This window comes from Pan paniscus, chromosome 9, assembly GCF_029289425.2.
Source record: "Pan paniscus chromosome 9, NHGRI_mPanPan1-v2.0_pri, whole genome shotgun sequence".
Classification (NCBI taxonomy): Eukaryota; Metazoa; Chordata; class Mammalia; order Primates; family Hominidae; genus Pan; species Pan paniscus.
The window spans coordinates 3,425,123-3,439,138 of record NC_073258.2 but is presented as its reverse complement, the minus strand read 5'-3'; the positions used below and the strand labels follow the sequence as shown (position 1 = coordinate 3,439,138).

General features: G+C 58.4%; 1 protein-coding gene across 1 annotated transcript in view; it reads left to right on the top strand.

The window, feature by feature from the left end:
• The window catches only part of MUC6 (mucin 6, oligomeric mucus/gel-forming), a 36,695-nt gene that overhangs the window by 14,000 nt on the left and 8,679 nt on the right, over window positions 1-14,016 (top strand). The window contains exons 25-32 of the mRNA XM_063608025.1: window positions 716-872; window positions 1,167-1,310; window positions 3,921-3,983; window positions 4,473-5,099; window positions 5,693-5,914; window positions 6,419-6,832; window positions 7,340-7,846; window positions 9,365-9,580. Of these exons, the coding sequence (XP_063464095.1) occupies window positions 716-872; window positions 1,167-1,310; window positions 3,921-3,983; window positions 4,473-5,099; window positions 5,693-5,914; window positions 6,419-6,832; window positions 7,340-7,846; window positions 9,365-9,580 (2,350 nt within the window). The remainder of the gene's footprint in view (window positions 1-715; window positions 873-1,166; window positions 1,311-3,920; window positions 3,984-4,472; window positions 5,100-5,692; window positions 5,915-6,418; window positions 6,833-7,339; window positions 7,847-9,364; window positions 9,581-14,016) is intronic.

Genomic DNA, 14,016 nt, shown 5'->3' with positions numbered 1-14,016 from the left:
GCGCCTGCCCCTCCGCAAATGTCCGGTGGGGGCGGGGGAAGGGGCAGGGAAGCCAGGCACGGTTCTCCCTCCACGGGATCCCAGACCAGCCAGGTCAGGGTGCAGAGAGGTTCAGACCCTCTGCCTGAGTGCAGGGCCCTGATGTGGGGCTGACTCGTGCACTGTGGCTGTTTAGCAGCCCCCTGGCCTCCACCCACCAGATGCCAATAGCACCCCCAGACAGTGCCACGAGTCCCCTGGGGCAGCATCGCCTGGTGGGCCCCCTGCTCAGGAGCTGGTGGTCAGGGAGACCTCCAGGATGCAGGGCGTGCACTTCCCAGCCCAGGGCGTGATCCGGCCATCGCGGCGCAGTAAGAACTGAGAGGATGGGGGCACCCCGCGGGGGAACAGCATGGCACTGGCCCGCTGAATGTGAGCGTGACGTGGGGGGAGCAGAGACCCTGGGTGGGACTGCAGTGGCCATGGTTAGCGGCAGCGGCATCTTGGTCCCGATGGCGGGTCTCAAGGCGCGAGCTCGGGTCAGGCCTCCGTGGCAGCATCGGCTCCGGGAGCGTGGCTACGGTCAGGGCTGAGGTCCACGTGGTGCCGCTCACCCAGTCCCAGCGCCCTTACCGCCACACTCCGGCCTGACCACACTGAGGGCCCTGCAGGTGGCAAAGCCTGATGCCCCGCCATCCCCCAGCGGCCAGACACTGACTGGCACACACCCCTGCAGGTATACCACCTGCCCTACTACGAGGCCTGCGTGCGCGACGCATGTGGGTGTGACAGTGGCGGGGACTGTGAGTGTCTGTGCGATGCCGTGGCTGCCTACGCCCAAGCCTGTCTGGACAAGGGCGTGTGCGTGGACTGGAGGACCCCGGCCTTCTGCCGTGAGTGACCACCCCACCCAGAGGTTGCTCCAGCCCCTGCCACCCAGCGCCACTAAGGGCCGGCACAGGGCTGCCCTTGCCCACAGGCCCCTCTCCCTGGACAGGCGCCAGGCTGTGCCCTGCAGGGCCACCCTGGCCCTCCTGCAGCCCCCAGCTGCCCAGGGGAGGCTTCACCAAGAGTGCCCAGACCTTCCCCGCCCACGCTCAGGTTCCATGCATGCCCAGGGGAACCACCGGGTCAGGGCCAGGGCCAGGGCCAGGAACCCCACCAGCTGACGGCTCCCTTCCTCCCAGCCATCTACTGCGGCTTCTACAACACGCACACGCAGGACGGCCATGGCGAGTACCAGTACACACAGGAGGCCAACTGCACGTGGCACTACCAGCCCTGCCTCTGCCCCAGCCAGCCACAGAGCGTCCCAGGCAGCAACATCGAAGGTGCCAGGTGACGGGGAGGCAACGCAGATACACAGGGGGACCCATTCACTCATTCATGCACATTCATTCATTCACACACATTCATTCATTCATTCACATTCATTCATTCACACTCATTAATTCATGCTCATTAATTCACACACATTCATTAATTTGCACATTCATTCATTCACACATTCACTCATGCACATTCACATTCATTCATGCAGATTCATGCATTCATTCACGCATATTCATTCATTCACGCACATTTGTTCATCCACTCACGCACACTCCTGCACATTCATTCACACACATTCATTCACGCATTCATTCAGTCACTCCACACACATTCATTCATGCTCATTCACGCAGTCACGTTCCCGCAGATTCATGCACATTCATTCACGCACATTCACTCACACACATTCACGCACACTCATGCATATTCACTCCACATTCATCCATTCACATTCACCCATGCACACTCATTCAACATATTCACGCTCATTCACATTCATTCACGCACATTCACTCAACACATTCACATTGATTCATGCTCATTCACATTTACCCACATTCATGCACATTCACGCAGATTCATGCATTCATTTACGCACATTTGTTCACTCACGCACATTCACTCATGCACATTCACGCACATTCATTCAACATTCACTCACGCACGCTCATTCACCCATGCACATTCATTCACACATATTCATTCATGTTTGCTTATTCATTCATGCACATTCGCTCATACACACACACACGTACATTCATGCATTCATTTGCACATTCATTCTTTCACACACACACTCAGCAGATGGGTCCTGAGCACCTCTGTCCTCCAGGCCGGTTCCAGGTCAGGGGACCTGGCCTTACACAAAACAAACAGTCCTGCAACCTGGAGCTTCCCTCCCAGCCAGGGAGAGGTGCTTAAGGAGGCAGACCCAGTGTGGGCCAAGGCGCCCACCATGGAGAGGAGAAAGGCAGGCTGGGGTGGGAGAGCCACAGGCTTCCGTGCCACACAGGGTGGTTGGGGCCCTTGGTGGGAGGCAGATGTGAGGGCGAGGATGGGCAAGGTGAGGAGGGGAGCCAGGAAAGTGTCCAGAGGAGCAGCCAGGAGCAGCCTTGTGCCCAGAACGCTTAAGAAAGCCAGGGCAGCGGGCAGAGCCAGCGAGTGAGGGGCGCGGGCTGCAGAGGGCAGAGCGAGCGGTGGAGGGGCGCAGGGCTGTAGAGGGCAGAGTGAGTGAGTGAGGGGCGCGGGGCTGTAGAGGGCAGAGCGAGCGGTGGAGGGGCGCGGGGCTGTAGAGGGCAGAGGGAGTGAGTGAGGGGCGCGGGGCTGTAGAGGGCAGAAGGAGCGAGTGGGGCGCGGGGCTGCAGAGGGCAGAGGGAGCGAGTGAGGGGCACGGGGCTGCAGAGGGCAGAGCAAACGAGTGAGGGGCACGGGGCTGCAGAGGGCAGAGGGAGCGAGTGAGGGGCGCGGGGCTGCAGAGGGCAGAGGGAGTGAGTGAGGGGCGTGGGGCTGTAGAGGGCAGAAGGAGTGAGTGGGGCGCGGGGCTGCAGAGGGAGTGAGTGAGGGGCGCGGGGCTGTAGAGGGCAGAAGGAGCGAGTGGGGCGCGGGGCTGCAGAGGGAGCGAGTGAGGGGCATGGGGCTGCAGAGGGCAGAGGGAGTGAGTGAGGGGCGCAGGGCTGTAGAGGGCAGAAGGAGCGAGTGGGGCGCGGGGCTGCAGAGGGCAGAGCAAACGAGTGAGGGGCACGGGGCTGCAGAGGGAGCGAGTGAGGGGCGCGGGGCTGCAGAGGGCAGAGGGAGCGAGTGAGGGGCGTGGGCTGAAGAGGGCAGAGTGAGCGAGTGAGGGGCGCCGGGCTGCAGAGGGGTGTGGGGTACACAGACGTGTGGGGTGGGGTGTGGCCGGGAGGGAGGGGTCTTTGTGAGGCCTGTGGCTGCCCCAAGGCAGAGGTCTGAATGCAGAGGGTCCTGGGATTAACAGGTCCTGGCCCAAGTGGTGGAGGAGGGTGGTGTCTGGAGCCATCCGGACACACAGGGGACAGATGTGTTGGGGCTCAGGAGGGCAATGCAGGGCACCTGCATCGGGGAGCACAGAAGAGGGGACAGTGTCTGAGGTCCAGGGGGAGGTGAGGACTGGAAGATGGCACCGAAGCCCCAGCCCCGGGTGATAAGCAGGGTATGAGAGACCAAGGCCTGAGGAAGGCATGGCAGGAAAGGAGGGGCTTAGAGCAAGGTGCGCGGGTGAAACTGTAATCCCAGCGCTCTGGGAGGCCGAGGCAGGAAGATCACCTCAGGTCAAGAGTTTGAGACCAGCCTGGCCAACGTGGCAAAGCCCCATCACTACTAAAAATACAAAAATTAGCCGGGCGTCATGGCACACGCCTGTAATCGCAGCTACCTGGGAGGCTGGGGCAGGAGAATCATGTGAACCCGGGAGGCAGAGCTTGCAGTGAGCTAAGATCGCGCCACTGCACTCCAGCCTGGGCGACAGGGCGAGACTGTCTCAAAAAAATAAATAAATAAAATAGCAGAGAGGAAGGAGGCCGCCAGGGCAGGAAACACGCAGGTGGGCCTGGCTGGCCGCCAGTCACACAGACCCTGGCCGTTCTCCACCCTAGGCTGCTACAACTGCTCCCAGGATGAGTACTTCAACCACGAGGAGGGGGTGTGCGTGCCCTGCAGTAAGTCCATTCGGCTGCCCTGAGAACCCTGCCCCTGCCTGCATGCAGGCAGAACGCACGTCCGCATCCCACAAACAAGGGAGAGAGCCCTCGGGGGCTGTGAGCCCTTACGTGAGCTCTGGGACTCCACTCTCCAGGACCCTGGCCCCTTGGGTCTCCAGAGACTCAGGCAGCCTCCAGCCCATGGCAGCAGAGAGAAAAAAACACAGCACTGAACCCCATTGGGCCCTCCCATCCCCTCTTCCACCAGCTCTCAGCTCCCCCTACCCTCACCAGGCCTGCCAGGGTGCCTGGGGTATAGAGTGGGAATCATCCTGGGAAGGAGAAAGGGAGAGAGGGGAGGGTGGGCTCCCAGCCCCTCCAGTCCCTCCAGTCCCCTCCACCACAGCCTTGGTGAGCGTCTCTGACTCAGGCCCTCGGAGCTCCCAGAGGCCCCACGGGGTGGGGAGGCTTAGAGAACCACAGGGAGCTGACCCCATCTTCTTGCAGTGCCGCCCACCACGCCGCAGCCGCCCACCACAGGTAATTGCACGCACACTAGGTGCCAAGGTGACGCAGGCCCTTTCCTGGGCTCCCCTTGGTTCCCTGGACAAATCTGTCGGGTGGGAAGCAGGGAGGGGGCAGGCAGTACCTGTGCCCTTCTCAGGTCTAACCTGGCAATCAGAGTTGGGGAGGAGCTCAGCCCACAGCCAGGAAGCAGCCTGGTCCCCATGGCCCTGGCTGGACCCACGGATGAGCACAGAGTGGGGCCTCAACAGGTGACCCCCGCCATGCAGAAGGCCCAGCCAGGAGCCAGGCTGCACTCAGAGTGCCACAGGCCAGCCCTCAACTGCACATCATTGGCCCCTGCAGGGCTGCCCGGCTTCAGGGCCAAGCAGGCAGAGGGGAGGGTGCTCCCCAAGGATATGCCGGTACCCTGCAGCCCTGATGGCATGTCCGCCCACCCAGGCTCACGGCCCACGCAAGTCTGGCCCATGACGGGAACCTCCACCACCATCGGGCTTCTCAGCTCCACCGGACCCTCACCCAGCTCTAATCGCACCCCTGCCAGCCCCACCCAGACACCCCTCCTTCCAGCCACGCTCACGTCCTCCAAGCCGACGGCCTCCTCGGGAGGTAAGGAGCCTCCAGCTGAGCCCATGGAGAGGGCAGCTGCAGGGGGTCCTAGGTACACCTCTGGGGTGGGCTTAGGGATGGCCCTGCTTCCTGGCTCACATCTGCCACTAAGCAGATTCTCAGCGTAGAACTTCCTATGCTTGGGAGCCAAACTGGGGATTTTCCGGAAAAACTTTTAAAGACAAGCTGGTCATGGCATGGGGCATTCCTTGCTGCTGGCTGCTGTCACTAGAAACCGTGTGGGACCTGCAGGGCCTCTGCCAGGCAGCCTGCCCCTGCTCCACACTGAGCAGGGCCCCATGTGCTGCCCAGGGACCCTGGAGGGGACAGGACGACAGTCCGCTCAGCTAAGCAAGGGTGGGCGCAGGAGCAGCCGCAGCCCCATAAGCATGTGGTCACTGCCCCAGCTCTGGCCACCACAGCCAGGAGTACGGCGGGAGGACCTAACAAAGGCAAGAGGAAGAGCCCCTCCAAGGAGGCTGAGTCCCGGACAGCAGGCCAGGGATCCCAGAAGCAGGGCAGGGGGCTGGGACACAAGCCTTCGAGATGCAGGCCCACAGCAAGGGGATGTTCCGGGCGGCTGTCCTCTGCAGAACCACCTAGACCAACCACGGCCGTCACCCCACAAGCCACATCAGGGCTGCCTCCCACAGCCACACTGAGATCGACAGCCACAAAACCCACAGTGACCCAGGCCACAACCAGGGCCACGGCATCGACTGCCAGCCCAGCCACGACGTCCACAGCTCAGTCCACAACACGGACCACAATGACACTACCAACCCCAGCCACATCAGGGACAAGCCCCACGCTGCGTAAGTCATGGCGCCATGGGATGCCAGCACTCCCGAAGGCACCCGGTCCCACCTCCAGCTCACATTCAGTGATTCAGCCATAAAGAAGACCCTGTATTTCCCAGAGGGCAAGCGAGAAGGCAGCCCAAAAGTGTAGGCTGGAGCTGGAGGCTAGGAGGGCCGCCTGGCACTCACAAAGGCAGGCCTGGGGAGCAGAGGTGCAGGAGGGCGGGGGCCACCACCAGGGCCACAGGGAACCAGAAGGGGATAAAGTAGGGCCTGGGTTCCAGTCACAGAGCGGCAGCTGCACTGAAGGAGTCAGCAGTCAGCTCAGGGCAGGACGCAGAGCAAGTCCAGGTGAGATGGAGACACTGGGGCAGGCTGGAGTGCCCAGCAGGGGCCATGTCACAGGAACAGAGGCACAGACAGGCAAGAAAAAGGTCACATAGACAAAAGAACGGGCCAGCGGAGGTCAGGGTAGAGAAACAAAAACAATAACGATGACAACTTCATCAATTCCCACAGCAAAATCGACCAATCAGGAACTGCCAGGAACAACGGCCACCCAGACGACAGGCCCACGTCCAACCCCAGCAAGCACCACAGGCCCAACCACCCCACAGCCAGGACAACCCACGAGGCCCACAGCCACAGAGACCACTCAAACAAGAACGACTACTGAATACACAACGCCCCAAACCCCACACACCACACACTCCCCGCCTACGGCGGGGAGTCCCGTCGCTTCCACAGGTCCTGTCACTGCAACATCCTTCCATGCCACCACTACCTATCCAACCCCATCACACCCTGAGACCACTCTTCTCACTCACGTTCCACCTTTCTCAACCTCTTTGGTGACTCCAATTACTCACACAGTCATCACCCCTACCCACCCACAGATGTCCACTTCTGCCTATGTCCACTCAACGCCAACAGGCACCATTCCTCCACCAACAACAGTTAAGGCCACAAGGTCCACCTACACGGCCCCACTAATGACGGCAACCACCAGTAGGACCAGCCAAGCCCACAGCTCACTCAGCACAGCCAAAACCTCTACATCCCTCCACTCACATGCTTCCTCCACACACCATCCAGAAATCACTCCAACTTCTACCACCAACATGACTCCCAAGTCCACCAGTAGAGGCACTGGCACCCCTGTGGCACACACCACCTCAGCCACCAGCAGCAGGCCACCCACACCTATCACAACACACTCTTCACCTACCGGGAGCAGTCCCCTCTCTTCCACAGGTCGTATGACTGCAACATCTCTCAAGACCACCACTACCTATCCAACCCCATCACAAACTCACATCACACTTCCCATTCATGTTCCATCTTTCTCCACCTCATCGGTGACTCCAAGTACTCACACAGTCATCACCCCAACCCACCCACAGATGTCCACTTCTGCCTCCAACCACTCAACGTCAACAGGCACCATTCCTCCACCGACAACGCTCACGGCCACAGGGTCCACACACACAGCCCCACCGATAACAGTGACCACCAGTGGGACCAGCCAAGTCCACAGCTCCTTCAGCACAGCCAAAACCTCTACATCCCTCCTCTCCCATGTTTCCTCCACACACCATCCAGAAATCACCACAAATTCTACCACCACCATTACTCCCAACCCCACTAGTACAGGCACCAGAACCCCTGTGGCCCACCCCACCTCAGCCACCAGCAGCAGGCCACCACCACCCTTCACCACACACTCCCCACCTACAGAGAGTAGTCCCCTCTCTCCCACAGGTCCTATGACTCCAACATCCTTCAAGACCACCACTACCTATCCAACCCCATCACACCCTCACACCACACTTCCCACTCACGTTCCACCTTTCTCCAGCTCGTCAGTGACTCCAAGTACTCACACAGTCATCACTCCTACCCATGCACAGATGTCCACTTCTGCCTCAATCCACTCAATGCCAACAGGTACCATTCCTCCACTGACAACGCTCACGGACACAGGGTCCACACACACAGCCTCACCAATGACGGGGACCACCATTCGGACCACCCAAGCCCACAGCTCATTCAGCACAGCCAAAACCTCTACATCCTTCCTCTCACATGCTTCCTCCACACACCATCCGGAAACCACACCAACTTCTACCACCAACATTACTCCCAAGTCCACTAGTGCAGGAACCAGCACCCTTGTGGCCCACACCACCTCGGTCACCATCAGTGAGCCACACACATCCTTTACCACACATTCACCTTCGGGGAGCAGACCCAGCTCTTCCACAGGTCCTATGACTACAACATCCTTCAAGACTACCACTACCCATCCAACCCTATCACACCCTCAGACCACAATTCCCACTCACGTTCCACTTTTCTCCACCTCCTTGGTGAACCCGAGTACTCACCCAGTCATCATCCCTACCCATACAGAGATGTCCACCTCCACCTATATGTACTCAACACCAACAGGCACTATTCCTCCACAAACAACAGTCAAGGCCACAGGGTCCACCCACACGGCACCACCAATGACAGCAACCACCAATAGGACCAGCCAAGCCCAAAGTTCCTTCAGCACAGCCAAAACCTCTACATCCCTACACTCACATGCTTCCTCCACACACCATCCAGAAGTCACCCCAACTTCTACCACCACGATTACTCCCAAGTCCACCAGTACAAGCACCAGCACCCCTGTGACCCACACCACCTTGGCCACCAGCAGCAGTGCACCCACACCCTTCACCACACACTCCCCACCTACGGGGAGCAGTCCCATCACTTCCACAGGTCCTACGACTGCAACATCCATCAAGACCACCACGACCTATCCAACCCCATCACACCCTCAGACCACACTTACCATTCATGTTCCACCTTTCTCCACCTCATCAGTGACTCCAAGTACTCACACAGTCATCACTCCTACCCAGGCACAAATGTCCACTTCTGCTTCTATCCACTCAACGCCAACAGGCACCGTTCCTCCACTGACAACACACACGGCCACAGGGTCGACACACACAGGCCCACCAATGACGGGGACCATTATTCAGACAAGCAAAGCTCACAACTTATTCAGCACAGCCAAAACTTCTACATCTCTCCACTCACATGCTTCCTCCACACACCATCCTGAAACCACACCAACTTCTACCACCAACATTACTCCCAAGTCCACTAGTGCAGGAACCAGCACCCCTGTGGCCCACACCACCTTCGCCACCAGCAGCAGGCTACCCACAACCTTCACCACACACTCCCCACCTACAGGGAGCAGTCCTGTCTCTTCCACAGGTCCTAAGACTGAAACATCCTCCCAGACCACCACTACCCATCCAACCCCATCACACCCTCAGACCACACTTCCCACTCACGTTCCACCTTTCTTCACCTCCTTGGTGACTCCAAGTACTCACACAGTCATCACCACTACCCACACACAGATGTCCACTTCTGCCTATATCCACTCAACGCCAACAGGCACCATTCCTCCACCTACAACGCTCAAGGCCACAGGGTCCACCCACACAGCGCCAACAATGACGCTGACCACCAGCGGGACCAGCCAAGCCCTGAGCTCATTAAACACAGCCAAAACCTCTACATCCTTACATTCACACACTTCCTCCACACACCATCCTGAAGTCACCTCAACTGCTACCACCAACATCACCCCCAACCCCACCAGTACAGGAACTGGGACACCTGTGGCCCACACCACCTCAGCCACCAGCAGCACGCTAACCACACCCTTCACCACACACTCCCCACCTACAGGGAGCACTCCCATCTCTTCCACAGCTCCTGTCACTGTAACATCCTTCCATGCCACCACTACCTATCCAACACCATCATACCCTCAGACCACACTTCCCACTCACGTTACATCTTTCTCCACCTCCTTGGTGACTCCAAGTACTCACACAGTCATCACCCCTACCCACGCACAGATGTCCACTTCTGCCTCCATCCACTCAACGCCAACAGGTACCATTTCTCCACCAACAACGCTCAAGGCCACAGGGTCCACCCACACAGCCCCACCAATGACGGCGACCACAAGTGGGACCAGCCAATCCCCAAGCTCATTTAGCACGGCCAAAACTTCTACATCCTTATCTTACCACACTTCCTCGACACACCATCCTGAAGTCACCCCAACATCTACCACCACCATCACCCCCAAACACACCAGTACAGGCTCCAGAACCCCTGTGGCCCACACCACCTCGGCCACCAGCAGCAGGCTAACCACACCCTTCACCACACACTCCCCACCTACAGGGAGCAGTCCCATCTCTTCCACAGGTCCTGTCACTGCAACATCCTTCCAGACCACCACTACCTATCCAACCCCATCACACTCTCAGACCACACTTCCCACTCACGTTCCACCTTCCTCCACCTCCTTAGTGACTCCAAATACTCACACAGTCATCACCCCTACCCATGCACAGATGTCCACTTCTGCCTCCATCCACTCAACGCCAACAGGCACCATTCTTCCACCGACAACGCTCAAGGCCACAGGGTCCACCCACACAGCCCCACCAATGACAGTGACCACCAGTGGGACCAGCCAAGCCCTGAGCTCATTCAACACAGCCAAAACTTCTACATCCCTACATTCACACACTTCCTCCGCACACCATCCTGAAGTCACTCCAACTTCTACCACCACCATCACCCCCAAACACACCACTACAGGCACCAGAACCCCTGTGGCCCACACCACCTTGGCCACCAGCAGCAGGCTACCCACACCCTTCACCACACACTCCCCACCTACAAGGAGCAGTCCCATCTCTTCCACAGGTCCTGTCACTGCAACATCCTTCCAGACCACCACTACCTATCCAACCCCATCACACACTCAGACCACACTTCCCACTCACATTCCACCTTTCTCCACCTCCTTGGTGACTCCAAGTACTCACACAGTCATCACCCCAACCCACCAACAGATGGCCACTTCTGCCTCCATCCACTCAATGCCAACAGGCACCATTCCTCCACTGACAACGCTCAAGGCCACAAGATCTACCCACACAGCCCCACCAATGACGCCGACCACCAGTGGGACCAGCCAAGCACGGAGCTCATTCAGCACAGCCAAAACCTCTACATCCCTACATTCACACACTTCCTCCACACACCATCCTGAAGTCACCCCAACTTCTACCACCATCACCCCCAAACCCACCAGTACAGAAACCGGCACCCCTGTGGCCCACACCACGTCAGCCACCAGCAGCAGGCTACACACACCCTTCACCACACACTCCCCACCTACAGGGAGCAGTCCCATCTCTTCCACAGGTCCTGTCACTGCAATATCCTTCCATGCCACCACTACCTATCCAACACCATCACACCCTCAGACCACACTTCCCACTCACGTTACATCTTTCTCCACCTCCTTGGTGACTCCAAGTACTCACACAGTCATCACCCCTACCCACGCACAGATGGCCACTTCTGCCTCCATCCACTCAACGCCAACAGGCACCATTCCACCACCAACAACGCTCAAGGCCACATGGTCCACCCACACAGCCCCATCAATGACGGCAACCACCAGTGGGACCAGCCAATCCCCGAGCTCATTTAGCACGGCCAAAACTTCTACATCCCTACCTTACCACACTTCCTCGACACACCATCCTGAAGTCACCCCAACTTCTACCACCATCACCCCCAAACCCACCAGTACAGAAACCGGCAACCCTGTAGCCGACACCACGTCAGCCACCAGCAGCAGGCTACCCACACCCTTCACCACACACTCCCCACCTACAGGGAGCAGTCCCTTCTCTTCCACAGGTCCTATGACTGCAACATCCTTCCAGACCACCACTACCTATCCAACCCCATCACACCCTCACACCACACTTCCCACTCACATGCCACCTTTCTCCACCTCCTTGGTGACTCCAAGTACTCACACAGTCATCACCACTACCCACGCACAGCTGTCCACTTCTGCCTCCATCCACTCAATGCCAACAGGCACCATTCCTCCACCGACAACGCTCAAGACCACAGGGTCCACCCACACAGCCCCACCAATGACGCTGACCACCAGTGGGACCAGCCAAGCCCCGAGCTCATTCAGCACAGCCAAAACCTCTACATCCTTACATTCACACACTTCCTCCACACACCATCCTGAAGTCACTCCAACTTCTACCACCAACATCACCACCAACCCCACGAGTATAGGAACTGGCATACCCGTGGCCCAAACCACCTCGGCCACCAGCAGCACGCTACCCACATCCTTCACCACTCACTCCCCACCTACAGGGAGCAGTCCCATCTCTTCCACAGGTCCTGTCACTGCAACATCCTTCCAGACCACCACTACCTATCCAACCCCATCACACCCTCACACCACACTTCCCACTCACGTTCCACCTTTCTCCACCTCCTTGGTGACTCCAAGTACTCACACAGTCATCACCGCTACCCACGCACAGATGGCCACTTCTGCCTCCATCCACTCAATGCCAACGGGCACCATTCCTCCACCGACAACGCTGAAAGCCACAGGGTCCACCCACACAGCCCCACCAATGACGCCAACCACCAGTGGGACCAGCCAAGCCCCGAGCTCATTCGGAACAGCTAAAACCTCTACATCCTTACATTCACACACTTCCTCCGCAAACCATCCAGAAGTCACCCCAACTTCTACCACCAACATCACCCCCAAGCCCACCAGTACAGCCACCAGAACCCCTCTGTCCCACACCACCTTGACCACCAGCAGCAGGCTAACCACACCCTTCACCACACACTCCCCATCTACAGGGAGCAGTCCCATCTCTTCCACAGCTCCTGTGACTGCAACATCCTTCCAGAACACCACCACCTATCCAACCCCATCACACTCACAGACTACACTTCCCACTCACATTCCACCTTTCTCCACCTCCTTGGTGACTCCAAGTACTCACACAGTCATTACCACTACCCACGCACAGATGGCCACTTCTGCCTCCATCCACTCAACGCCAACAGGCACCATTCCACCACCAACAACGCTCAAGGCCACACGGTCCACCCACACAGCCCCATCAATGACAGCGACCACCAGCGGGACCAGCCAATCCCCAAGCTCATTTAGCACGGCCAAAATTTCTACACCCCTACCTTACCACACTTCCTCGACACACCATCCTGAAGTCACCCCAACTTCTACCACCATCACCCCCAAACCCACCAGTACAGAAACCAGCACCCCTGTGGCCGACACCACGTCAGCCACCAGCAGCAGGCTACCCACACCCTTCACCACACACTCCCCACCTACAGGGAGCAGTCCCTTCTCTTCCACAGGTCCTATGACTGCAACATCCTTCCAGACCACCACTACCTATCCAACCCCATCACACCCTCACACCACACTTCCCACTCACATTCCACCTTTCTCCACCTCCTTGGTGACTCCAAGTACTCACACAGTCATCACCGCTACCCACGCACAGATGGCCACTTCTGCCTCCATCCACTCAACGCCAACAGGCACCATTCCTCCACCGACAACGCTCAAGGCCACAGGGTCAACCCACACAGCCCCACCAATGACGCCGACCACCAGTGGGACCAGCCAAGCCCCGAGCTCATTCAGCACAGCCAAAACCTCTACATCCTTACATTCACACACTTCCTCTGCACACCATACTGAAGTCACCCCAACTTCTACCACCACCATCACCCCCAACCACACCAGTACAGGCACCAGAACCCCTGTGGCCAACACCACCTCGGCCACCAGCAGCAGACTACCCACATCCTTCACCACACATTCCCCACCTACAGGGAGCAGTCCCATCTCTTCCACAGGTCCTATGACTGCACCATCCTTTCAGACCACCACTACCTATCCAACCCCATCACACCCTCAGACCACACTTCCCACTCACATTCCACCTTTCTCCACCTCCTTGGTGACTCCAAGTACTCACACGGTCATCACCCCTACCCATGCACAGATGTCCACTTCTGCCTCCATCCACTCAACGCCAACAGGCACCATTCCTCCACCAACAACGCTCAAGGCCACAGGGTCCACCCACACAGCCCCACCAATCACAGTGACCACCAGTGGGACCAGCCCATCCGCAAGC